The 27501-nt window shown below is 44.7% G+C and overlaps 2 protein-coding genes across 2 annotated transcripts in view; one reads left to right on the forward strand and one right to left on the reverse strand.

The window, feature by feature from the left end:
* Nucleotides 1-771: 771 nt before the first annotated feature.
* Nucleotides 772-13982, reverse strand: SMIM13 (small integral membrane protein 13). The gene is made up of 2 exons (XM_075416948.1): nt 13622-13982; nt 772-4429 (listed from the first exon to the last, which is right to left on the reverse strand). Exons 1-2 carry the CDS (start codon nt 13695-13697, stop codon nt 4236-4238), a joined length of 270 nt encoding a protein of 89 aa, XP_075273063.1. The 5' UTR covers nt 13698-13982; the 3' UTR covers nt 772-4235.
* Nucleotides 13983-21884: 7902 nt separating this feature from the next.
* ELOVL2 (ELOVL fatty acid elongase 2) overlaps nt 21885-27501 on the forward strand; it is a 57648-nt gene continuing 52031 nt past the window's right edge. The window contains exon 1 of the mRNA XM_075416949.1: nt 21885-21982. Within this exon, the coding sequence (XP_075273064.1) occupies nt 21980-21982 (3 nt within the window). The 5' untranslated portion in view covers nt 21885-21979. The remainder of the gene's footprint in view (nt 21983-27501) is intronic.

Here is a 27501-nt window from a genome sequence, read left to right on the forward strand (position 1 = left end):
TTGTTAGCACTGGTTAGTTCTTCCGCGCGCTCCTTGATGCTGCTCTGTCCACCCACAGGTCCATCTGGCCATTCCTGTGGCCTGAAGCAGAGTGTACCACTGCTACACATCAACATAACCCCTAGACCAGATGCAAAGCCTCCTCTTTTACACGTGCAGTCTACGAAGCAGTGAGAAAGCCTCCATTCCATCCAACTTTCAGAGACAACATTTGACTGATTATAAACACCCCTGGGGATAACACAGACGCTCAAAACCTAAGAGCTGCTGATCTACATGAAGACTACAACTAATATATATGTCTTAAAGGTTTAATATATGAAGTGTATTTTACACTGCCAACTTCCAGTCTAACCTCAAGTAACAAAAAAAATCTTCATGCAAGTATTACCCAAGCAAGATGAAACACCACTTGTATTTCACAAAGATTGCACATTTTAATTGTGTAGGATCAAGGCCACGGGAGAATCCTGAGGGCAGCACCCAAGCGCCCATGGCAAAGGAGCAGGACCAGTTAAAACAGCCTTCAGTGGAACTTTGGAGCAGCGTTACACAACAGCACCTTTATTCACCCTGCTGAAACAGACCATGGACTGTTTCCCTGGCACCAGTACCAAAGTAGAAAAGCAGGGACATGTTTAGCAAGTATCTGACACCGGTATCACACCAGCTAGAACACGACTTTTGCCAAGTCTGATTTTGTAGTTTTGCACATTCAAGAAGTCTTCTTCTACAGGCAAAACCCCATTCCAAAAAAAGTCAGAAAACCACTTGGGTCAAACATTAGTATCAAGTCTGGTTACTTTATTTTTTTTATCTGTGCAGTCAGTTAAAAGAACAGTTAATGATGAAAACAGACAACCACAGAAGCTTTAGGTACAGCACTGTAACACTGACAAAGCAAGTGACCACACTGAGCACATTCTTTATGCTGGTCATTTCCAAACAAAACAGAAGTAGATACACAGGTCTAGTTCAGTGTAAAACCTGGTATTAAGCAGCAAGTTGCTCACAAATTGCAGCACAGTATATGGCATTTACTGCAAATAGCTACAGCAGCAGTGCTTAGTGGATGAACTGCATAGAATTAACCTCATGGGCAAATGTTAAATCACCATGATAATAACCTTAGTGGCTTCCTAACAGGTCTGAATTACACAATTCAGAATGAACAACATTGTTTACACTCCTCAAGTTTTCGCAATGGCTTTTCTATTTTTTTTCCACCAGTCTATACTGTTTGTTCCATCCTTCACTGCAGTAACTGTTTTCAATTAACTGTCACACACAACACAGGTAATTACTACTTATTCGAAGTTACACAGCCATTGCAACAAAGGTGATGTGACTATGTTTAAAATAAGAACCCAAAATACATTCAAGAGAATGGCTGCAACAATAAGGCAATGAACAGTTTTAAAAATAGATCCTACTAAACAAAACAAGACCAAGTGTGTAACCTGTTGCCTTCATGAGGTTTCAGACTTGAAAGGGTCAAGTCGAAGTTAAGTGCTTACTCACCAGTAACATTTCAGAAGTACATTGGTAAAAATATTCAAAGACATGAGCATATCGGACTGCCAGCAATCACAACCCAGGTCTTATCACACGTACACTTTCACACAGACAGCTGCCATTTTACAGGTTCACATGAAGTGCCCTGTACAAAGAATTTACTACAGACTCCTTCAGGAAAAATTACGCATTGACAGAAGACATCAGCATTACAAAATTCTTCCAAACCACATAATATAAACCTTTGGCCTGCTACTAACAAGATGATTAAAGTTATGCACTAGGTAGCACTATTGGCAGCTATGTCACAGCAACATTAAAAAAATAGCATGGACTGTTTAAAAAAAAGACTGAAAATAACTTTGGGGAATGAAATGCACATCTGCATACAGCAAGGAAGGGAGAAGGAAGGTGTTTGGCTAGAGCAGATGAGCTACCCACAGGTTCCATGTCCATCTTCTTGCATATTCGATTACTGTCAGCATTCAGTCCCATATGGATTTTTCCTTCATTACCTTGCTTCAGAGTCTTGATTCTTGCACCTTTAGAGCTACCCTGACTAGCTATGCATATTGCTGTAACTTCACACTTGTTCACAGCTACTAAAAGCAGAAACTGAGTTAACTGTTACTTATGTCAGCTGGGGATACTACAAGCATCAGCCTTTTGCCATCCTCTGTGCACTAAAGTCCAAGTAAAATGAAGTGCGGTGGAGTGTCAATATCCTCCATCAGTACAAAAGTATTTCTTTTAAGCCTATATTAGCAAAGCTCAAGACAAAGATGTTAAAGCTATTTCTAAAGAAAAATGTACCAGTACTTGGTTAGCACTGCTAAACTGAAAGTCTCATCATGGGAAAAGATATACAGACCCAGGAATATTGTGACGTTCAGTTGTGCAAGGCAAACGGCTGAAAGCAGCAGGGAATAGAATCTGATTGCTTTTGCTCAGTTTGAACAAGTGGGAATTTTACTAATTAAAAAACCCATCATGAGGCATTCCCTTGCCAGCAGACAGGACAGAGGAAGGAGACTATCAGTATTTCTACATGTGTTTAAAGGATATGTGCATAGCACTGCCTAATCATGCTTGAAAGTGTGACCCTGTAATACAAAGCATGCTCATATAGATGCTATTAAACAAAACAAGGACTTTCAGACTCCAAAGGAAGGTCAGGGCTGACCTTATACATTTTAATCCTCAAACATCCAAATCATTTTATGAAGTGAATGTTCTTATTAGCTTTTGAACAGTATTCACAGATGACAAATTAAAACATGAAGGCGCTAAAAGAGTGCTCTTTTCCCAGATGTAGACCTACTTGACAAAAAAGCTCAACGTTGCTGGTTTTAGCCATATAAATGAACCAAACCACAGGTTTGGAAGCTGTAAGTTTAAGCTTCTTAACAGCTGAAAGTACAAGACCAATTTTGTAGTCCTGTTTAACAGTTTTTATACAGGGAACAGTGATCCAAACACCACCATGTATCCAAGCTTTGAGAGAAAACTGAAGCTGTTCATGACAAGACATGTTGGTAGTTCTCTCCCATACACACCAGAGGTGGTACATGCATGTTCCTCCTCTTTCCAAAGATCTCATGCATCAATCTTCAGAATTTCTAGCTAAACAAAAGTGGAGATCTTCATTCTGAAGTGCAATGTCAAAATAGCTGTATAACTCATTCTCAAAGCAAACAGGAGCAACTGCTTACTACCAGTAAAAAAATCAGTAAGTCCTCCAGCAAACACGAGGTACCAAGTTCATTGCTATAACACTACCAAAGTGTTACAGTGACGTCTACCAAATTGGTCAGAATGCCTCAACTGGTTCCAGGAAAGAAGTTACGTCAGGTACCATATACCTGATGTAAAGGTGTACGAAGTGAACTACAGAAGTGCTTAGTATCCAAAAACCAAAGATGACACTTCAGAATACTAAACAGTGAGTATATAACCTAGGCACCTTCCCCTCTCCAACACAAGTTGGACTTAGAGTAAAAGGTTCAGGAAAAACATACAGAATCCTAACCTTTCCAAGGTTCAGGAAAAACATACATAATCCTTTCTTATGCCAAAACCAAGAAAACAGGTCTTACCACCTGATTCCCTTTTTTGCCTTTTTTAAAAAGGAGATAATAAAAACCTCCAAATCATGTGCATCTAATATTGATTTCTTTTATACTTCTAACATAAACAAGAATATAACTAAAATGTCACTTCAGAATACTTTCTAAAGCCGGATATTCTTTCAACCATTTTTCATGTTCACATGCATTCTCAAGGTTGAAGAAAAAATATATTCACATATAGCTAAGGAAATAAAACTCAGTTTGACTATATGTAGTTACAGTGCTGTACAGAAAAAAAATTTAGAAATCATTTCAAGTCTGAAATGTTTACTACGTTCAAACTAATGCAAAGGCAAAGCCTATGGTCCAGGACCTGTGTTTAATCTGTGTGCAGAGATGGGAGCTATAGCAGTTCAGCATTTTTCTGATGGAGATTTCTCTCCACCCCTCCTTTCTTACAGCATTCTATGACTTGCTGCTGTGGCCTCCCTGAACCTCTACCGAATAGCATATATAGGTAGCTCAGAAGTAAAGGTCCACACGTATTAATGTTACCTCTTAAGTCAGTTTTTCAGTACGATCAAACCACTGAACGACACAGTGCAGAGGTGCTTAACCATTCATCGCGAGTCAGAAGTTCAACAGAGTACTTTAAGTTGTGTCTTCTGCAGGTGCCCTTCGCTGTCGAGCTGACTTCTGTCTACCTCTCTGAGGCGAGGGTGGAGTCTCCTGTTCAGCTTCAGCCTCTGAAGGTTCGTTGTCTCCCTGTTGGGACCCCGTATCGCCTATCAGTTCTCTCAGGAATTTGAATTTAGACAAAAACAATTGCCAGACCACGTACCAGCCTGCAGGAGAAACAGAAAAAGTACTGCTTAGTTACTTCATACAAACTGATAGTCAGCTCTCAGGAAAAGTATTCCAGTAAAGTCAGAAAAAACTTGATTAGCTCTCATCCTCTAATTACTAACTCCCAACTGCAACACCCCTCCACAACACACCCGCTCCTTTCTACAGGCCAATCCAACCTGATGAGGGCAAACTTCACGCAGAAGCAATCACTGAAGCTCCAGGCAAGGACCTACACGTTCCAAACTGTACTGCCACCGCAGCAGTAGGTGGGTGACCACCATGGGCACAGATAAAGGTCTTAACTGTCAGGAGAAAAAGAACTTCTGTGGTTATACCTAAAACAAGGACTTAGGATTCATTACACAGGCACTGTAAAAAGTTAGTACTAAAGTTTCTACCTTCACTCAGCAAACACATAATTCTAAAAATCACATTTTAAAAGGTGCATTACATAACCACTGTTAAGCACACTTGTGAAGATCTTGAAATTAATACCATGTTTTACAATAAATCCTATTTGAAATGCACAAGGTCTTCCTTATTCTCACTAAAAGATCACATGCCCCAAATTCAAGGTGTTCCCTCACCATGCCCAAATCCCACTAAAGTAAAATTGACATTCTCTGGTAAATTTATGTTCTGCTCCACTGCTAATATGCTCTGGGTCCCAAAACTATGCCAGCAAAGAGTTGCAATAGTCACATTTCTAGAATATCTCTAGAAAAAAAAACAAACTAAGATCAAGCCCCTTCTCTCTCTTATTTAAGTGCTTCTGTAACAGGTAGCCAAGGAACTTAAAAAAGCAGATATAAATATATCTAAACCTAAACCAAAATCGTCCTTTTAAAGGTCTCCCCTACCTAAGCATTTAGGTGAAGAGACACTGGAGTTCTACCCAGCTGAGAACTAACGATATCCCTTTCCCTCTAGCCAGCCAGTCAAGTTTCATCATCCATAGAACAGGAATGTGACTTCCCTGTGAAATACAGTTCAGTAACATAAAATTTAAACAGCTATCTGAAAACCTATGCTATATAAGCACCATTTGCAACACCAAAAACTATCTGTCTTTCATAGAGCTATAAATTCATACTCCCATTCTCTGTTCAGAAGGTCTTGCTAGACATTCAAGTCTGTATTGCGGACCTACACAAATACTAAGAGCCCTGTTTCACAGGCTGGAGGAAACCCATCCTCCCAGTTACACACCCGTCAGCAGAAACAGACTTCTGAGTGCAGACAACAGGGCATATTAGAGAAGGGGAAAAAAAAGACTAATAAGTGGCACTTGTGTAACCACAGCACCACTATTTTTCTTCCTCTTCTGTAATCAGTCATGCCAACACAAGCAGGCCATTGCTTAGGACAAGACAATGTCCCACCCTTCCCCTCCCTGCTGGAATACTTTTCACATCCTTTAGACTTTCAATTTCCAGAACTTCTCTGCTGCTGAGGAGGAAAGCTTTTATATGGCAACCTTTTACACCCTAAATTCATTCCTAAAGCCTACACCAAGTATTTCCTTTTCCATTAACGCCTAAACCTTTAAATGGCTTGTGACTAAATTGAATCTGATGTCCCACAAATGCATTAAATCCCCCTGCACCTAGAAAAATCCTCAGTGGCAGATGTCTAGGTTTGGCATATTTTTTCTTTCAGATCTAGAAGTAAAAATTGAAGTAGCAACTTTTTGAAAGTCATTTCCATTGAGAGGTATTTCAGCTCTCTGGTATCTTCAATGCTTTGTGCATTCTGAAGACCATAAATCAGTCCATTCTTCTCACGGGAATAAACATCATTAGAAATAATCAAATTTCCAAAAGCCATGCTCATTTCTAATCTGAGTGGGAAAGAAAATGCATAAAACATTCCAAGTGAATATAGGACATTTGCAAGCGAGACCTAAGCAGACCATACAAGCCATTTAAAAATGTCTTCAACTCCACAATTTGTTGATAGAGACAAAATCTGAGACGCTAGACTCAGAAGTGCATGAAAAGCATGCAGCACATTCCACTAAATCCACACTTAAGCGGTCATGGGGAGGAGTGGGGGGGTGGAACTCTCAGCAGCAAGCTGGGGGTTGGTTGGTTGGTTTGTTTTAATTTAGTTGGTTGTTGAAAATCCTACCTAAAACACCTGCAAAGTGATTACTGTGAAACAGACACATTACTTCCAGAGAACAACACTGAGGGGGAGGAGGGAGGAAGAGCCCAAAATATCCAGGGCCTCCCCAAAAGAGTTATAGGGCACTTTACAGGAGCATGACTCGAATACATTTGGCATAAATAAATACATCATTAAGGGAGGTCTTTTAACTTAGGCTAGATAAAGCAGACCACATGCTTCCTCTGTCACTGCAAACAGGGCACTTCACACACAGAATTACTACTGGGGGGGGGGAGAAATACTAAAGAACATTCACCCTTCAATCTCAGACACTCTCAAAAATAGCAGCATTAACTTTTTTCCATGTTTTGTTTGAGTTGGAGCACAATGGTCCAAGTATCCAAAATACTGAGTACCGTAAACAGACTTCAGAGTCTCTAGCTCAAGACTACAAACATGACAGTGTAAGCAGTCAACAAGACTGGTTATAGCTGACAAACAACCAGACCGGTGATAACAGCCAGGTGAAACAAACCATGATGCAGCATATTGAAAAGAAAATTACAGCAGGCTTAGCTAATGATAATAGTGGGTGGGCAACCAGGTTTGAAAACTAGACCTTCAAAACCTCAACAGATCTCCCAGCCTGTACCAGAGACATTTAGGTATAAAGCAATTAAAGTAGAAAGATTTCTTTCTTTCACTTGCTCTAGTTACAGTGCCAGCTTGGATGGAAAGTTAAAAAACATGCCCCCCCCCAAACACACATGTCTGAATCAAGTTAGGATTGCCTCTTCAGCTGAGACTCCCTGTGGCCTCGTTGTTATGAAACACTTCAGTAAGAATTTCCTTCGAAACAACCAGACTACTACAGAACAAGTTATGCTGGGTAAGAGAAACTCTCTCCAGTGAGAATATCAACTAAATACACCACTAAACAAATCCACACAGAGAGACAAAGCCTGGAGGCAGATTCACAGCACTGAGTTACTCCTGAATCAGAAGACACTGCATTTTCTATTAATTTCTCAGCCTCTTAAGAGCATTGCAAAATCCTAAAACCCAGTATCACACCATGCTGAAGAACTGTAAGTTACGGAATAGTGTATTTAAAAAAAAAAAATTGTAAAGTAATTTAAAATGCACAAAAATGAAACTGGGCATTTCCGTGCATTCTTGTCTTTATGCAGCGGACTTTAGCTTCGCAGCTCTTTTGCTGCAGAGCTCCTCCTGGCCAGCTAACTGACAGCACCAGTTTGCACCTCAAATGCTGCCACTTTGCTCAGGTAAGCCGCTCTCAAAGAAGTCCCTACTGGTTTAACTTCACCACGCACAAGATATTTGATTTAAATCAGTCTTCCAGTGCTTGCTTTATTTTCTTTAGCCATCTGCTTTACCTTTTCAAATCATCTTCATCTTGACTGAATCTGTGGAAGTCAAACAGCACACCCACAAGACATCTGCAGCAAAGCAGTAGTGGTGACACGCAGCCTGTAATATTTCTATATTGGCTGGCCAAACAAGTTGCCTCTCAAAGACATAAGCCAGGTCCAACAGTACATCACTGCAACACAAAGCGGGGGCACCAGCAGATACCTGAATCCGGAGGGAGCTGGGAAATCCTGTCTACCACAAGCAGCCAGTATTTTGCGTTTATCCCAGCCTCTGCACAGTTCAGTACTCGCTAAAAGCTGGGAGCCACTGTCTCACTTAAATGCCACAGCCAGGTGCCCTCCAAAGACATTCAAGCCACACTTGGCACTGTACCATCAGTATGTCAACCCCTCTTCTAAATCATGATGCAATGTGTTTGTGAATGTAGGACCATGAGTCAAAGCCTCTTTTATTGACTCACGCATAGATATATGTAACATGAGGATGTTGAACACATTTTATGATTTGTTTCATTAAAGCTACCTTTTCTGTTACTTCCCACACCAGCTCTTAGCTCTTTGTAAAGGGGAAAGAAACACAGTGGTCTGATGACGACGTTACTCCCCCTCAAAATGCGAGGGGTACAAGTCTCAGGTCCACATATTTCCTTCACCTTATACTGGCTTGTATGCAAAAGCTAACAGAGGGAGGGTTTTCTTTATAAGAGCACACTTTCGTCTTTGATTTCAATCAGAAAGAGCAAACAAAACAAAAAACCCAGGGCTAATACGGAGTGCTGGGGTAAAGCAAACTGATTTTTCTTATCTGAAATACAAACGAAACCGAGAGGAATGAAGGTGATGCAGGAACAGGGCAAGACAGAATCTGAAGACCTGGCTTCTATTTCTGACCCTACTATGGACTTCCTGTGCAGTCTTGAAAGACCATTTTACCTCTGTATCCCTACTGATTTGAAGATAGGATGCTACTACTCCAGCACACGAAGACTAAGTTAGAACTAGGGTATCACCAAGGTGAACGTTGCCTGTATTCAAATGCTGAAGTGTCCATCACAGAAAATCTTAAGCAGCTATAGCTGGAAAAAAAAAAAAAAAAGACACAGCACAGAGCTCCTGAAACTTGGGAGAACAGGATTCTACTCTGAGCTCTGTGCCAGATTTCTTCTGCTACCACAGACAAGTCACTTTAACGCTGCACCACTTTTAAGATGTAGGTAATACACCGCCCTAGTGGGGAGCTTCCCTATGGAGAAGATGAGACTGAAGGAAACAAACACTACTCTGATACTCGAGTAACAGAAGACATCAGCTGGCACGGTGCTTGGTCCTGCACAGCTCCTTACATCTGGTCCCATTTAATGCAGCACCCTACCACACACTGCTTGCTAACTGATCGCAAAGAAACCCGCTCTCTTCCAATCTCCCGTCTGTAACAGTTTCAAAATTCAACTTCAAATTAAAGGATATTTTCTGTTTATTGCTGGTCTAATCAAGCATGACTTTCCTCATCTTCTGAGGTACTTTACAAGATTCACTCCTTTAAGATCACTACAAAACTGTTTAAACAACGCATTAAAGTTAGGTAGAATTCAGGGCTCAAATGTTTTCCCATCTGCAACTGAACTCAGATTTGTGAAGCGAACCACATAATCGTTTCAGCACTTTGAGTTACATGATTTCTGTTTCAAGGTTATGCCTCTCAAACCACATCTCATTAGCCTCTCTTGCCAAATGAGATGAACGCTTCCATCTGTTCCACTGAACCGACTTCACAATTTCACAGGGCTCCATGCATTACTACATTGGGAAAATAAAGCAAATACAGAGGTAAGCAGTACTAGAGTTCACCTCGGCTGGTATCTCATCTTATCCTATATCCTTGACTACGTATGAGCTCCTCCCATCTGCAGAGGAACACAGAACACACAAAAGCAGCAGCAAGACCACCAGAGAGAAACCAGAAAAAAGGGAATCAGAAATGGTGGGAATAAAAAAGTGGGAGCAAGTTACCTTAGTCCCACTTCTGAAAGAGCAACTGAAAAATTGCTGTTTACAGTCCCTCAGTGGTTTGTGTGTCAGATGTGATCCGTTTACAAACAGAGATGCTGCTAGCTGCAAGCCTTCTGTGCTTCCTAACAAATTCAGATTAACATTGAAAGTAGCAGTCACAAGCATCCAGAAATGTTTAAAAGAAAAAGAAATCAGGTCATTTATTCAAAGCACTTTTATAGACATAAAGGTCTAATTCAGGCATAAACATTTGCTTTTCACTTGGCTGAAGAACTGGTCCAAATAACTTCTGATCGTGCGTGCTTTGAATTTTGTCTTTTCACTTTAGAAAAATGATAAACTGATTTTTCCCCATTATTTAAATTTTGAGAACTCTTATCACATCATATTTGTGACAGGCAGCAGAAACCCACGTGATCCTAGGATGTCTCCTGGATACTTAAGCCTATTGTTCTCTGCAAGCATTCATTATAAGACACTCAAAATCCAAGTTACAGCTCTTCGGGCTCTTGACCCTGTCAGTCCTCTTCATAAGGCTGTTTAAATACCTCTCATCAGATGGCTGTAAAATATTCTTATTATCAGATTAAGCTTACTCAAGTTTATATCTAGTCATTCTTGTCTCAGGTTTGTCCATTAATTTGTATGTCTCACTGGCTGGCATTTACTCCCACCCTGTCCTATGTAGCACCCAGTTTCCTTGGGACTCTAACCAGCTGTAACGAGAAGACCTGTAAGTAAGAAGGTGGGTAAGCAACTGCCTACCACTGGCACAGACAAACAATTATATTGCAAGTAGCTTGTACAGTAGTGGTCTTGACACTTTTCCTTGAATATTTTCTATTAATAACTATGGCACAAGAACTAGAAGTGTACCAATATTAATGAATAAATGCTGCACAATGGAAAAAAATCACTACCAATACTGTAAATCATTATCAAATCCTACTGAGTCACTTCTAACAGGGTAACAGTTCAAATCACCCCTCCAAAACAATGAACATGTCAGCTCCATGTGTTCAGTACTTTTGAAATCTAGGTGACTTTTAGCAATCATTTTATAAGCTCTGATATTGTTGAAAGTAAAATACAATGAAGGACTCAAAGCAAAGTATTCAATGAATCCAAACTGAATGTACAATATGGAACTCCAAACTGCTAATAAAGCCATTTATTAATTACTCTTGCTCTCTTTGAGCAAGAAAGCACTAGAAGAATGTTTAAGTTTGTAAGCAAAGTTAAAGAGATCCTTAGTGTTTCAATTCCATTTGTCACATACAGGCAAAAACAGAACAGCTTGGAGAAAGTGACCCTGGTTTCCAATTCTGAACAGCATGTTGCAAAATCAGAATTATCCTGCTGTATTTGGTGTTGGTGGAGCCTCACCTTGAATACTGGGTGTAGTTCTCGGCCCCGCAATTTAAGAAGGATGTGAACATCCTTGAAAGCATCCAGAGGAGGGCAACAAAGCTGGTGAGAGGGCTAGAAGGCATGTCCTGAGGAGTGGCTGAGGACACTTGAGTTTGTCTAGTTTGGAGAGAAGTGGGTAGGAAGGTGCTGAGCTCTTCTCCCTGGGATCATGGGACAGGACACATGGGAATGGCTCAAAGCTGCACCAGAAGAGGTTTAGACTGGACAGGAGGAAGCATTTCTTTACCGAGAGGGTGGTCAAACACTGGAACAGGCTTCCTAGAGATGCAGTTGATGCCCCAAGCCCATCAGTGCTTAAGAGGTATTTGGACAATGCCCGTAACAACATGCTTTAATATTTTGTCAGCCCTGAATTAGTCAGGCAGTTAGACTAGATGATCATTGTAGGTCCTTTCCAACTGAAATAGTCTAGTTTAAAAGTAATTTTAATCTTTCAGCAAAAGAGTAAGTAAAGATCTCTTATGCATCCTCTGAAAACATAAAAACCCTAGTAAGTACCATGTTTCATCTTCTAAAAGATGAAAAGTGGCCAGACAACACTTAATGAGTGTATAGAAACCCAAATAAAAAACCCACTCAGAATAAATATCCACTTAAGTAGCCGTTTAGTCTGTAACAACAGACAGTACAAGACAGAGAGGAAAAGAGCACGAGACCAGGGAAAGTATACAAGGAGCACCTTCATACACCCTTGCAGTCCCTGTTATCTGTATTTCAGAAATTTCCTTACCGGAGTATTAATATTATCGCTTAAACATATTGACCTTTATTCCATGAACTTTAAATGATACAAGTTTCAGTATCCAAAATATTCTTTGTTAATGAACTTGCAGTTTATTTCCCCATTGTGTAGGAAAAAACTTCCTGTTTTAAGCCTGTTGCTTGATCATTTATCTTTATGTATTCCAACTCCTCCGTAACAATGAAATTTCACAGCCTTTCCCAGTCCACCTTTTAATTCTATTCAGTTTTATAACTATCACCCTTCCTCCAGTCATCTATTTTCCAAGCTAGACAGATCTATCCTATTTAGAATTTCTTCATGCAGAAATCATTACATAGCTCTCACCATCCTACTCTTTTAAAAAGAAAATAGGATTCTTTTTTAAATCCGGTACTATGCTTTAATAAGAAAATACACTGTCTGAGGCAAGGGCACATGGTAGATCCTTGTAACAACATAATGACATTTTCTATTTTCTTTTAAGCTTCTGATGTTTGATTTGCCTATTTGCTTGCCACCAGGCATTAAACAGATATTTTGGAGAAATGCTTGCAATTACTGCAGCTAATCCTTTCTTTGGGATACTAACTCAGTCTGAAGCCATTACATTTACCCACGTAAAAAGTGTGAAATAAGTGCATGTACATTATGTGCATTACTCCATGCATGTTAATACTGGATTTCACCTCCCATTACCCAGGCCCTTGATATTGCAAAATCTTTTCACAATGATTTGCCATTCTGACCATAATTAACAATGTTTTTTTAGCATTACATGTCAGCTGACTCTTCACTTTGCTCCCTTGGTTTTCAAAAATTACTTATAAATCCACCTGGCATTTGTTTTTTATCTCACAAGCTTTTCCACCACAAGCTACGGCATAGCTCCAGTTTGGTGGTGGTGGTTTTCAGGGTAGTTTTTTTTTTTAGAGCTCCAAGTTCAGCATATTGACCACAACACCCCCAGGCACTACACTGCTGATTCCTTCCAACAGAAGTCGTGCCTCCTATTGAAATAACCCGTCTCTGCACAATATAAAACAAAAAGAAATAAGTAAGTGTTGGATCCGCACAAGAAAAACACCTCCCAAGAGCTGCTCTCAGTCTGTTCTAGCAAACAGATGTCAAAAGCCGAGGGGTACCAGCGGGAAGCTTACTCCTTCCACTCACCGGCACTTCAGACCCGCGTACGAGCTGCACAGAGCGACTGCTTGCAGCCCGCTCGCCGTCAGGGCTGCCAGCTTCAGACCACGCACCGAGTTCAGCTCTGGAAGCGTTTCGAGGGTCCGAATTCACGGGAAACAAAGCGAAGGAGAGCTGCGAGCCACACGGCCCCCTCCCCCTCACCCCCCGCCCCGGGGCACGGCGCCCTTCAACTCCCCTCAGTCAATCTGCGCCAAGAGGAACCACCACAGACTGAGAAGCCGCAGGAGGGGTGGGGGACACGGGCACCGCACCCCGAGGCGAGGCGAGGCCGGGCCGGCCCCCTCCCGCACCCTCTCGCCCCCCGCCCCGCTCACCGCACAGCATGAAGAGCAGCACGCAGCCCAGGGTGGCCACGATCACCAGCAAAGTCAGCCCGATGCTCTGCCACATGGCGCCGGACGCCTTCCTCCTCGCCGCGGCAGCCGCTCGGCCGGGCCGGGCCGAGCCCCAACGGAGCCGCCGGGGCCCGCTCAGCCCTGCGAGAGGGGCGCCAGGAGCGGTCGGGGCAAAGTCCCCCCCCGCCGGCGGTTACGGGGAGCAGGCCGCGCCTCGCATGACGGCCCGCCGCCGGGGAAGGGAGGCGGCAGCTCCGCGGCCCAGCCGGGAGCACCGAAGGGAGCCGGGAGGATCCGGGCTGAGCCGGCGGCGGCGGCCCCGTCTCCTCCCGGCGTGAAGCGCGGCGGCGGCGAGACGGGGCGGGCCCTCGAGCGCATTGTGGTGACGCAGGGGCATCGCGCGGTGCATGCTGGGAGTTGTAGTTCACCTCCCGCCCCAGCGGGGGGCGCCTCCCCAGCAGGGGACAACAAGTCCCGGCGTGCCTCGCGCCGCCCCCTCGCAACTCCCGCCCTGGGGGAGCCTGAGGGGCGGTGGCGGCTGCGGCGGGGCGGGCCTGGCCGCCCGGACACCGGCTGAGTGCGGTAGTGGTGCCGCTCCCTCAGGAGCGCAGGTAGCGCGAAAGGCAGGGTTGGACGCAGGGTGCGCTGGGCCGGTGCCCGGCCGTGGGCCGCGGCCTGTAAGGGCTGCGTGAGGCAGAGGGGAGAAGCGGGGAGCAGCCGCCGCTGTGGTGAAACCCAAGCGCGGCCGTGGCTGAGGCCCTGTAGAGAACAGAAAGCCTGCAGGGCAGGTTTCTCCGCGTGCGTGGTTTGGATCAGCCATAAGGATGGGGCAAGCTGGCCTCTGGTGCCTGTTTCTCCCTGTTGGCATTGCTGCCCTTGCTTCCCCCCCTCCCCGTTCGATCGATCGGGGTACAGCAGGGCTACCAGGCCTTGGCCAGGGCAGCGTTCTCACATCGGTGCCACCCTAGTGGGGGTCAAATTCCGCGTGACCTTGCCTCTTGTCCTCTGTTGATGCTGTAGCGATGCGTCAAAGCTGGTCTGTCCCACTTAAGAGAAATCTGAGGAAATAATGTCTTCCAGGAATCGTGAGATAAGTGTGAGATAATCTTGATTCTGGTATGGACTTTGCCTTTAGCACTGGAATAAGGCTATAACTTTCCTTTGTTGTGTAGGAGAGACTGGTTAATGTTTCTAAAACTACTGAAAACGTGTGTTTAAGTCCACAGCTGCAGAAGCCTAATTTCCCACAAAGATGTCACCATTGCAGTAAGTTGTCAGAGAAAACTAATCCAGTTCTCCTTTGTGTTTTTTTATGGATTATTTAAAAATCTCCCCTTTTAAGTGAAGCTAATATCCCTGTGTTTGCTGCTCGCTGAGCATGCCACATGCCCCCTCTTTCAAGAGACCTGTAAACTGAAATTATCTGTACAGTCTCCAATTCACAGCCTTAAATTTGCTGTCACTTCCTGAAATCAAACCAGAGTTGTCTCTTTCCATTCCTAGCCCCCTCTCCCAACACTCCCAGCCCTGTTTAATACTATGCCTAACCCACTCATCATGTCATTTGCAAGTATCATTTCACTTGAAACGTCTTTTCTGTTATTTCTCAATAACTGTACTTTGACAAGTCTCCTGATCTTTAAATGTCACCCTAATTCTTGCCTGGGCAGTTGTTACACATACTTAAGTGAGATTTCTTCTGTATTGCAAACAAATAACAAACCAGTAACCATTGCTACCATGTCAACTTTTGAAAAATATTTAAGCTCCCTCATAGCTACACTGTTTCTCTGATGTTTTGCTTATCATCTACAGTTAGAGGTGAGTTCTCTGGGTATGGGACCGTCACTCCTCTTTCCTGTAAAATAACTGTCATGTTTTAGGGCTATTAAAATATTTCATATACATCATCCTATGGTTCCAAACTGTTTTACTGATAGTAGTTGATTAATTCACATCACTTGCCCAAGCATCGCAGAACCACCCAGCATTCGTAACTGAAGAAATAATTACTTGGAATTAAGTCATTCTGGAGTGATAAATGTATACAATCCATGTATGTAGATCATGGATGTACATGGATATATATATACACATGGATCATATATACATTATACCATCCAAGGCAATATACTAGGAAATAAAGATGAAAACAGATAGCAAGTAGATTTCTCATATTACACTGCACAGGTAGAGGGCCTTTTAATCAATGTATGTGCAGTTTGGAAAAACTTAATTTTATTTTTTCAAATGTCCCTTTCTCTAGCTTACCCACCAAGCTAGTCACCTTGTTGGAGAAGACAATTGGTTCAGTCAGGTGTGATTTCCCGTTCATAAATCTATGTTGACTACTCACAATCACCTTCTTGTCCTTCATGCGTTTGGAGACGATTTCCAGGAGGATTTTCTCCAACACCTTTCTCTAACACCTTTCCAGGGACCGAGGTGAGGCTCACCGGCCAGTAGTTCTCCAGATCTTCCTTCTTGCACTTCTTGAAGATAGGAGTGATGCTTGCTGTTATCCATCTTCAGGAACCTCTCCCAGTCAGCACTGTGTTTCAATTGAGAGTGGTCTTGCAATGGCTCCTGCAGCTCCCTCAGCACCCACGTACGCAACCTGTCGGGCCCCGTGGACTTAGGTATTTCCAGTTCGTTTAAGTGCTCCGTAACCTGGTCCTCCTCCACTGAGGGCAAGTCTTCCTTGCTCCAGTCTTTCCGGCTGGTCTTGGTGGCCTGAGACTGCTGAAGCCCAGTATGCATGAACTACTGAAATTGTCCTCGGGACAAATAACAATTAAAAAAGACTTTCAAGCGTAGCAGCTGAAGCACTTAAATAGCAGGTGGAAGTTCAAACCCCACAAGCATAGGCAAGGGGTAACTGTCAGTGTTACACTCTAACAGAATCACAGAATGGTAGGGGTTGGAAGGGACCTCTGTGGGTCATCTAATCCAACCCTCCTGCCGAAGCAGAGTCACCTGCAGTAGGCATGAGATAAAATGAGAAACACTTCCTCCTCCAACCATCTGGTGAATACAGTCTTTGTTATCCTATTTTTCCTAATATGTGAAATAAAGCCTTTTATTTGGGTCAGTTGAAACACGTGTCAACTGAAACATGTTGTGTCAACTGAAACTTATATATATATATACACACACAGATTTCCATCTGAATGAAAAAAATCCAAACAGAGTATTATATGTATTTCATCTAAGGCTTTTCTTCGGATCAAAGTTAAATTATATGAACACACACACATCCGTCCCACCAGATACCATTTCATGCCAAAGCAGTGCACCATACGGCGGGTCGGGTCAAAGCAGCAGCATTTGACGTGCTTCCACAGAGCAGCAAGGCCACACGGCACTGTGAACCAGGCAGCTTAAGACAAGCGACAACAAGAGAGATGCAGATGCTGAAGGCACAAGCCTTATTTTCAGGGTGTGAGAGCTGATGCATCTAGGCTAACCAGTTGTTTCACAGCAGCCAGTTAACTAGTGTTTGTGTTTGCATAGCGAGTCAAGGTGAGCAATGTTGCTACTTCTCCTTCACCAGGGGAAGGACAGAGGCTGAAATATACACATTCAAAGTATCAACTGATTTTGGGCGTACCCCTTTTGGCCTCCTTTTCAGCTGGTATATGGGGAAAATCTCATGTTTCTCTTGCATTTAATTTATTTGTAGTGGAGCTTTCACTGATGTCAAGTGCAGCTGTAAGTGCTCCATGCTTTGACAAATCTGCACTCAGTTACCTTGAGGCAGACAGCAGAAGGAAGAATAAAATCATTGACTAGCTGTAGAAAAAAGATATTTACATCATCTCCTGTAACCACACAGAAATTATGTTATATAAGGAGTGTATTCTAGTCCTGAAAAGGAATTTCAGCCACTTTTACAAGATTATCTTTTCTCCTTTTCCAGACTCTTGCATCATTCACAGCCTCCTGTTTGTTCGTTATCATCCACACCATGCATTGATGAAGCAGGAGTCTTGCCGAAGGCCATTATTGTAAGTCAGGCTTATTAAAATGAACATGCATAAGAAGGGAAAGTTAAAGGAATCCAGGCAGTTTTTATTCTATGGTGTCCTAATTTTTTAGTCCTTTTCTTGGCACATACAATATCTTTGAAGGTGACTGCCAATCATAGCAAATATTGTAGCCAAGACAATGTATAGGAGCTTGACTGCCTATCACTTGTACCTGAGAAGCTAGCCAGGTAGTGGTAGTTCATGCAAAAGGTGCCAAATGTAGCCCTTTATTCAGAATATACTCAGTGACCTTCCCCTCAGTACCTTTCTTTTGGCATTCATACATTACTATATCCCAGGGCGGGAGCGCAGAGAACAGCTTCCTTCCACCCCTTTTCCTCTGCATTACATGGTTATGCATCCCGTTGTGAGCTCTTTGCTGTAGGTCTCAACACCGCAAGACCACAATCCCCGACTGGGACCTCCGTAGGCTACGCTAACGCAAAGTTCTAGTGTATTACGTGTGAGAGAGATCATTCAGGTCCATCCGCAATTCACAGCAAGTTAATGCCACCGGACTCCTCGCAGGAGACGTGCAGACAGCGCATCTAACTATGGTCTGTTGTAACAACTCAGCTCCAGTTTTTGGTTTGGAGCCACCAGGCTTTTCCCAGTTTTTGGCTGACTTAAATGAACAATATGGACCATGAGAGTGATGAGGAAAAATCTCATTATGTAAATTTACAAAATACCAAACTACACAACTAAACTGTACCTGTGACTGCAGCCAAGGACTTTTCCTGGACACGGTGCAATTGCATTCCAGCTTTAGCAAAGCCTTTAAGAGTAAATACCGGCAGTTTTACATTGTTCCGAAAGAGGGTGCTAAAACATAGTAGTTATTACAAAAAACAGCAAAGATGCACAGTTGCTCAACTCAGTACTTTCTCCAACGTAATTTTATTGTGGCTTAGTTTTTATTTTATGTGCTCGCAGCTGGCAATTTAACACAAGTTTTAGTTTTAGCTTGATCTGTACCGATGTATTACATAGTTTCAAAAATGAAAAGCATGGAAAAAATGACATTACAAAACCATAGCAGAGAGAAACCAGAGGGCAAGCTTTCAAATCTGTTTTGATAAATTACAAAGTCCTTCTGCTTTAGCCTGGTTACTCAGATTTGATTCAACACAGTTTTATTACTGACAGTTCTTAAGCACTCACTGAGAGGTAGCAAAAATTCTGTCACATTGACCTTGTAACTTGCCGTGGTGTCACCAGCAGAACCAAGATCTTTAGGTACATAACCATTGTCCTGTGCCAATAAAATTAGAAAAAGAATGGATAACAGAAGAAGGATAACTTCTTTCATCTGAGCTAGCTGCTCAGGGAAAGAGGAGACATTTTGCCAGTGAGTTGGACAGATGCTACTGACAGGACAACTTAGTGAAATGGGCAGGTCCTGAGTTTAAATTCCAAGTTTCAGAGGAGATCGTGATCAAGAGCAGTGATTGGCAATGGGAGACATGGCTCATTTCACTTTTCTTTCCCAAAGCAAAACGTTATCCTACTGATTGAAATAGCAGGACCTGAGAGTTGCCGACAGTTGGCTGATCAGTGATGCCTTGCCCAGCTTTTTTCCTGCAGAGCTGAAAACCCAGTGGGACCTGGCAGCCCCAAAGTCACTGAGGCTCAAAGGTGATTCTCCTAAGACCCAGAGATACCCAAAACCTGACTGCACACAGCCCTGGGCAACCAGCTGTAGGCGGGCCTCCTTGAGCAGGTGGGTTGGACCAGATGACCTCCAGAGGTCCCTGCCAGCCAGCCAGCCAGTGATTCTCTAAGTTAGGTAGCTTGTGATGAGGTACAACCTGCAACAGTCCCTACACCAGCAGGACCCAAGCTAACTCCCTGCGGTGTTTCACCGTGAAGAGTAGTTGCTGTGTAACAGCATCGCCCCACAATTAAGTCCTGTTTTAATTGCCTCCGCTTGCTCTTGTTGTCTCCAGGGAATTTCAGCTGGAGCTAAGCGATTCTGTTTGTCCATGTGTTGACTTATTTTTCTGCCCTTCCTGTCAGCACGACACGCTCTTCAGCAGCCACTCAAAGCTAACGCGCCTGGCAGAGGTCTGCTGTGCGCAGTGCCTGGGATCCAGCTAGATGCATGGCATCGCCCTTCGTACGAAACAGATGAATCCAAATCCTGCCACAGCCTTTAAATCTCCAAATTCAGCTCATTAGATAGGTGTTAAAAATATCTGTAATACTATTACAGCTTCTTTTAGATGCCACCAGAATCCTATTTGCTTCCTGTATGTGACTTCATTGGAGACTTTAGATAAAAAATAAAATTGCTACTATAGAAGGAAACAGTATTAATATGATGTGTCAGGTACAAGGAACTCAAGAAATCAGAAATGTTAACGTCTTTACCAAACCTGAACCTACGTTTCCTTTCCATTTTAGACAAAGAAAAGCAAGAATAAAGAAAAAAAATATTTTCTATTACCATGTTCTTAAGTCTGGATTTGGCTTGACAAACTCACTCCAGCCTGTTTGGACTAGAAAGAAATTGGAATAAAAACTGTGAGGCTGAAGCATTCCGTGGCACTGAGTCACTGCCATGATACTCAGTCAGCTACCAAACTGCTCCTTGCTCTACAGCATCTAAAGAGTAACCTCTTGGGTGGGGAGGACAATTTTCTGCTTAGGGAACAGCTTCTCTGGGGACAGAATGGATACCAAGAAGTATTTCTCTTCAAGATTTCAAGATGGTCTGCAGTAACACAGAAAGAATGAAACAGATAACCTATCAAAAAGATGGACTGGAGGAAAGGCTGGCAGGTCACCCTCGGGAATCACGGCCGTTCAGTGCAGACCAACACGCCGGAGTCTGGAAGCTCCCACAAACAAGTCCGCACCTACGGAAGAGGGTTAGAAGTGACGTGAGGACACGCTTCCACGTGAAGCTTCTGGCAGGACCATTTCTGGGCAGGCAGCCCTGGGAACATTCCCACAGCCTTTGGAGTACCTCCACGCCTACGTCCCAGAGAAAGCGAGGGGTGAAGCACTGCGTGGAGCCTAGCAGGGAGGAAGCCTCCAGGTTGAGAACATCAGCGCTGCGTTCTGGGCAGATAACAGCCCGTCTGTACATCAAGTGGACTTTAATTTGTGAAGATGATACCCGTCCTGCCGCACGCAGGGTCCCCTTCACTTATTTCCGCCACCGAAACTGGGAAAGACGGTTCTCTGAGCTCTGGTCAGCAAAACTCTGAGCAGCCAGAACCGAGAGCGCAGCAACAGGAGCACGTGCATGGACATGTCAGTTTTGACAGGTTTTCATGTAGAAAATAAAATTGAAATAAAGATATTTGAGATTTTTAAGAAAGATGATATTTAAGATTTCTAAGATATTGAAGATTTCTAAGATATTGAAGATTTTTAGAAAATTATTTTGATTTCATGTGCCAAAGACTGTTTTATTAAAAACAGGAAGAGAAGGACAGCATTTTCAGGAAGTTTTGACGGTTTAAACAAATGTTTTCGAGGCGATACAACGCTTTGTTAGCGTCGAGAACAAAAGAAACAGTTCTGAAGGCGTCAAGTTGTGCGCTTGTTCCCCCGAGCACAAAGCCCCTCCCGTTCCCTGCCCCTTCCCCGGCCGATACGGGCGGCAGCGTGGTGAGGGGGTCTCTTCCCCAGCCACCCGCAATAAACACGGGCTTGTCAGTTCCGGACGGACGGACGGACGGACACCCGCGGCAACCAGGCAGTGCCTCCGCTCGCTCCCAAACCGGCCCGGCGGCGGAGAGCGTCGTCCCCCCGCCCCTCGGACCGAGCCCTCCCAACGGTGCGGTCCCGGGCCGAAGGCCGCTGCCCACTGTGACGCCCAGGCCGGCCGCGCTCCGCGCTCCCCGCTCCCCGCCGTTGCTCCCCGCCGCCTCGCGGTTCTCCGCGCTCCCCCACCTCCCGGGCCGCGGCGGGGGGCCCGGGGCGGCACAGTGCAGCCGGCCCGCGGCCGCCGGGGGGGGCGGGCGGCCGTGGCAGAGGCGGCGCCTTATAGCGTGGGGGCAGCGGGAGGCACCGGCAGAGCCCGGAGGAGCCGAGCCGCGCCGAGCCGAGCCGAGCCGCGCCGCGCCGCGCCGCGCCGCGCCGAGCCGAGCCGAGCCGAGCCGAGCCGCGCCGAGCCGAGCCGAGCCGCGCCGCGCCGCGCCGAGCCGAGCCGAGCCGAACCGAGCCGCGCCGAGCCGAGCCGAGCCGCGCCGCGCCGCGCCGCGCCGCGCCGAGCCGAGCCGAGCCGAGCCGAGCCGAGCCGAGCCGAGCCGAGCCGCGCCGCCGATACCCTGGACAGCGCCTGGCCGCCGCCGCCATGGTGAGCGTCCCCCGGGCGGCACCGCGGACCCTGCCCCTCGTCTCCCCCCCCCCGCCACGGGCTGATCGCAGCCCGGCATCCCCCGGCTCGGGGCCGGCTGCGAGCGGGTCCCCGCTCCCCCCCCCCCCCCCCCCCGTTGCTACGGGTCAGATTTGGGGCGCGCTTTTGAGGCCGGCGGGCCCGCGGGCGGAGGGGTGGGCGCCGAGCAGCCCCCCGGGAGCAGGCCGTGCCCCCCCCAGCTCGGCGCTTTTCCGCCCCCGGCGGTGGGCGGGCAGGAGCCCCGGCGTGGGCCGGTAGCGGAACGCATTCTCTCTGCGCAGGCCGCGGGGGAACGGCGGTTTTCGGTTCCAGTCCGGCGCCGGGGAGCGTTGAAGCGGGGCCACGCCGTCGCGTAGCTGGGGGGGCCGCTCCCGCCGCGCCTCGGGTGCTGCCGCCGTGGTGACCCCCGGGGAGCTCCTCCCGTCCGTGCGCAGCAGCGCCGAGCGCGGGGCAGGGCAGCCTCACGGGGGTCCCTTCGCAGCCCTGACGTCTGAGGTGCGGCGGGGCTGAAGCTGCTGGTGTCGGAAGCTTGGGACGCCAGTAGCGACAGACCCCATTTTTCTTTCGTATGATTTAACAGCCTCATCTCTCTTTTTTCCCCATATGTCTTTGCATCATCTAAATTCTGCCTTCCTTGCATAAAAATCAATTCGGATTCCCCTCTCCCTCCCCCCGATTCAGACGTGAATAATATTCAAATAACCTTGCCATGAATTGGGTCCTCTTCCTAACAGTCGCGTATCCATCTGCTGTCGCTCTGAATCTGTTTCTCCCATTTAACGTGTTTGCAATCAGCTCAGACTTGGGATGATGAGTAGGAAAAGGCTCTACTGAAAAAGACCAGGAAAGGTGCAGTGGTTTACGCTCTCTAGGGCCTCCAGAATGGCTTCCTGCTACATTGTTGAATTCCTATTTCTTATCGTGTAGGGTGGGACATAAATACAAAATATACGACTAAATCACCATAACTGCGCAAAGCCCAGGTTGGTAGCAGCCACTGGCAATGTCTTCCTTACGATATAGTCCAGGCAGGTACAAAGACACTTGGTGCTGCAGGAGGTGATGTGCATTACTGATCAATAATTGGTACAGCTGATGTCCAGGTGCTCAGAAGTGCGGAGTCCGTTGGAAAGAAAGTCCAAATTGCCTGAACCAGTTAAAATATTTCATTTTGACTCCTTCCAGGACCAAGATGAAGTCAGTTATGCTGGTGCAAATCAAGGGAAAACTCATTGCTAACATAGGCATTGGCAACTCTGTATTTGTACTAATGGAAAAGATAGCAGAGACCCACCCTTAACCTATTATTTCTTGTTCTTAGAGCTGTTTAATTAACCTGAAATTGTTCTTGAAACAGCTGGAACAATATCCAGAAATCACCATTCAGAGCTACGTGTGGGTTTCTGTCAGCAAGTTTTGCTCTGCTGACTCTCCAGTAACCTTGGTGTCGAAAAGTTGCTGAGATTTCACAAACCTTGTTACTCACACATACAGGCGTCCTGGGGGAAGAATGGCCGATTTGGGAAAATCCTTTAACTGCTATAAAAGCTGAAGGTTGCTTTGGCTCTAAAAGTTTTAAAGAGTGTCCTTGGAGCATTAACTACTGAAAACAAAATTGAACTTTTGATGAAAACTGCTGCAGTGACACTAATGCTGGTTTAAAATTTACAGCATGTCCATGTCTTGGTGGACCTGGAGCTTGGGGGCAGGGGGTCACACAGATACGAGAGGATACTGCCTCAGGTATCAGCAGCAAATGAATGACAAACATAGATTTTTGGGCCCCTTCTCTAGGGGCGTAGAAATAAGCAGGTGAGTGTTGCTCGTGTCCCTTCTACTCAGCTGAGAGAGTTTCCTCAGCATCCTGGGTGTTAAACCACTATTCTTTGTAGTAAGCGGCATGAGCAAACATGTTTTTTGAAACTTCATTTTGCCGATGCAGCAAACTGTGGCCTTCATGAGGCTTTAAGCATTTCCTCGTCATCTCCACCGTACGAGGGCAACCACAGTGGGACGGTTCTCCTGTTTATGCAGTTCATTGCAGCTCACTTCAGTGAATCTAGGTCAAATTACACTGGCTCGGGATTTGGCTGCACCCTTGAACTTTAAACCGATTATAAATTTTGATTTGTCAGTGTATTTTCCGTGGGGTCAAATCCCACTTTTATGGAGTAAGAGAGTGTATAACCTTGCACAGTGCATGGCAACTAATGCTTACAAAGAGGCCAGGTAACACGAAGGTAAGCACAAACATGAGGACGGTGTGAAGCTATATTTAACAGGTTGAAGTACCTGTACCTCTACAGTAATCCAGTTGCAGAGGGGTTATATAGACAGCAGCTAGAATATTTTTTAAATTCCCTAAGTGACTTTGATAACCGGTGTAATGTGAAATCAGCACAGACAGACATCTAACTCTGCTAAGCATTCATTAGCATCATGGCCACCGTACCAGGGTATGATGCTGGATGTGGGCATACACTGGTTGCAGGACACGCAGAAATGGCCCCAGACAGCAGCAAACCTCTCTTCTTTGTTGGCAGCAGCAAAAATAAAGCCCTGCTTCATTATCTGTTAGTATTTGTTAACTGCCCTGAGCACCTTCCGAAAAAGAGTATTGCAAAGACAATGTTCCAGCCCCTGAACATTGACACACAAATGGGAAGAGAATGTTTTCCGTAGACAGAGATCAATCCAGCACAAATCCATGACTGACACAGGAGCCAGTGCCCCAGCACCCGCTGCTGACAAGATCTCTCCAGCTCCATCAGAGTGAAAAGGCAGCGGACTTCAGCAGCCCTGCCGTCCAGGACCAGAGCAGCGAGCCAGGGTTGTGCCAGCTGGTACAGAATTAATAAGCTATGAGGAAACACGTTCAGAAACTGCATACAGAACAGACAAAGGGACATAAGTACTCGCACAGAACCTCAGGAAGATGCACTAAAGCTGTTTGCACATGACGCAGTGACAAGGGATGGGTTAGAAAACACCTCCAGGACCTGAAATTAGAGTCCAGTGTTTCATTGGCATAGTTACCTGCGTATAAAAACTGGCATGCTGGCCTTGGTGTTGATTCCTTTCATCTCTAGAAAGATCCTTTGATTCTTTAAGACTGATCGTTGTGTCTTCATTACAAGTGTTCTGACCTGTGAAAACAGACTCCTGTTGTTCTTCAGGCTCTTGATTTTACTTTCATTTAGTTTAAAAGCATCCCTTGATTTTATTAAAGAAAAAAGTTAATCAGATGGAAACAATTGAACTTCCGACTCAGCTAAAACTTTGTGGAAAAAAAAAACCCTAAACCAACAGTAGTATTTTCTTTAGGTATTACTAAACTCCAGATTAATGTAAATACAAAGGGCTAGCTTATTCCCTGATTTAAGCCAGCTTCAAGTGTAAATCAACATAATCACGTCAGGTGGGAATTCTGCCTGAAGTTTGCATGCCATGCTATATGAGAGTTCTTGTTAATCACTGCCTGTGAGACTGGTTTAGAAGCTGAGGCACTTAGAAATAAATCGCATACAAACTGAGTCTGAAGTCCATATTCAGTGATAAGGGAGCATGTCACAAGCGCAGCCTGACTTGTAAGTAATGAAGGTAAAGGAGAAGGGAGGGAAATCAGGAGGATGAAACTAAGCGTGCCCCTGGTTGTTCAGAGCCAGGAGGCTGTTGGGATGAGCCTGCCTCACGAGGGAATCGTGGAAGGGCATGAGAAGCATTGCCCAGCTGCAACAGAGAAGAAACACCTTGCGAGACTGGGACCTGCAGCTTTGCTGCATTAGAAGTGCCATGCTTCAGACTTCAAGCATATCAAATTTATCAGCCGATTTGTAAGCGCCTGGGCAGCAGCTGAGCTTATAAATCCATTATTTGCGTACACCCCCCATGGCTTGCCTTGTCATATGCTAACTACTTGGGCCACCATATCTGAGTGACTGCATCTTTGCCCACAGGACTGCTGCACAGCTGACAAGTAGGGTTCAATAGGAAATAAAATCCATACTTAGGTCTTCTATGAGGCTTCTTATCTACCCAAGTAACCGCAAAAAACCCTTTAGTTTTTGAGGGCTAGTTATGCTCAGATCTAGCAGGATAAGAGGGAACACTTTACATCCCGCACCTTCAAGAATATGACAATTAACATTATATTGGCATTAATACTGAAAGTAGTCTGATTAGCTATCAATCTAACAACAACTGATTTTTTTAAAAGTTCCTCCAGCTAATGACTTTTAAACTGCACTGTGTTTTCACAACTGATTTTTTAAAAAGTTCCTCCAGCTAATGACTTTTAAACTGCACTGCGTTTTCTCTTCCTCAGTCAAAACTGACCATGATAAAATAGTAAAGGTCAGAAGTCCCAAACTGAAGGAAATCAAGCCCCATGTGTCAGAAATTGCAATATGGAGATGTATAATTAGAGAATAAAAAATTGTTTTCGTCAGTGTTGGGAAACATTTTGATATTTTCCCCTAAGAAGGACATATATGGAAATGAAACAAGAAGTACTTCATATTCTGTGGCATTATTTGAAAGCCAAACACAGTGAGAAATGGAAGCTGGAAGTAGGGTGACCAAGTTTTAAATATATATCCTAAAACCAGGCATAAGGAAGCTCAACAATACCATGCTTTCCCTGGTTCTTAAAAGGCCCCCTCAAGTATGCTAGTCAGTCGTTACCATTTATGACACTTTGCAGCCAGCAAAGGCAATGTGGTACAGCAGCCTAGTGGGGGGAGTAACTTATGCACATGAAGAAAAGTCTACAGTTGTTTTTATTTCTCCTATGTGACAGTAACTGATGCAGTTTATAGACATTTTTGTGTCATTGGGGCTTTACCACGCAGCACAGTCATTAGCATTTTATTTTGTTTTGAGAGAAGTGGCGGTCTGAGTGTTTCCACGGCATAATAGGTTTAAGAGTTTTGGGCTTTAAAATTCCAGTTATATGTGGATTAAACTCCAGGATACCTACTGTCGGGGTTAGCAGAGGATGGGAGCCAATTAGTTTGTGCACCCTTTTATCCCGTGCCAGCAGACTGTGCTGTATTTTTGGGGTTCCGTACAGTTTTAAGAAGAGATGTCCTTGGAATTCATTAGCCTGATCTGTGGTTTTAAAAAAGAGGTAAATTTGGAACTGTTTTGGAGGAGGAAATGTAAGAGAACTTCCATACTCTCTTTTTGTCTTCCTTATTAAACTTGAAAACCAACTGTCATTTCCTTTCCCCTCTTCACCCAGTCTTCTTTAATCATGACTGAAGTCCAAAACATGAATTAGCATCTGAAATCCAGATTTTTGCCCTCTGGAATTTAAGGGAAGAATGGAAGAAAGAAAGTTAAGGACCAGTTAACAGAACAAGAAGATATTATCCTCTTCAAATGTTGTTTTGTGTTCTCAAGTGACACTCTGGAAAACAGGCATCAGATTCTGTTTCTGCATTTCCCTATATTCCACATGCATTTTCACAGCCAGCTTG

This window comes from Opisthocomus hoazin, chromosome 3 (genome assembly GCF_030867145.1).
Source record: "Opisthocomus hoazin isolate bOpiHoa1 chromosome 3, bOpiHoa1.hap1, whole genome shotgun sequence".
Lineage (NCBI taxonomy): Eukaryota > Metazoa > Chordata > Aves > Opisthocomiformes > Opisthocomidae > Opisthocomus > Opisthocomus hoazin.

Bases quoted from the DNA above. Each gene is read 5' to 3' on its own strand.
- SMIM13 (XM_075416948.1), bottom strand. From the start codon at position 13,697: ATGTGGCAGAGCATCGGGCTGACTTTGCTGGTGATCGTGGCCACCCTG. The intron at 4,430-13,621 runs GTGAGCGGGGCG...TTTCTCCTGCAG, and splicing joins GCTGCTCTTCATGCTGTGCG to GCTGGTACGTGGTCTGGCAA.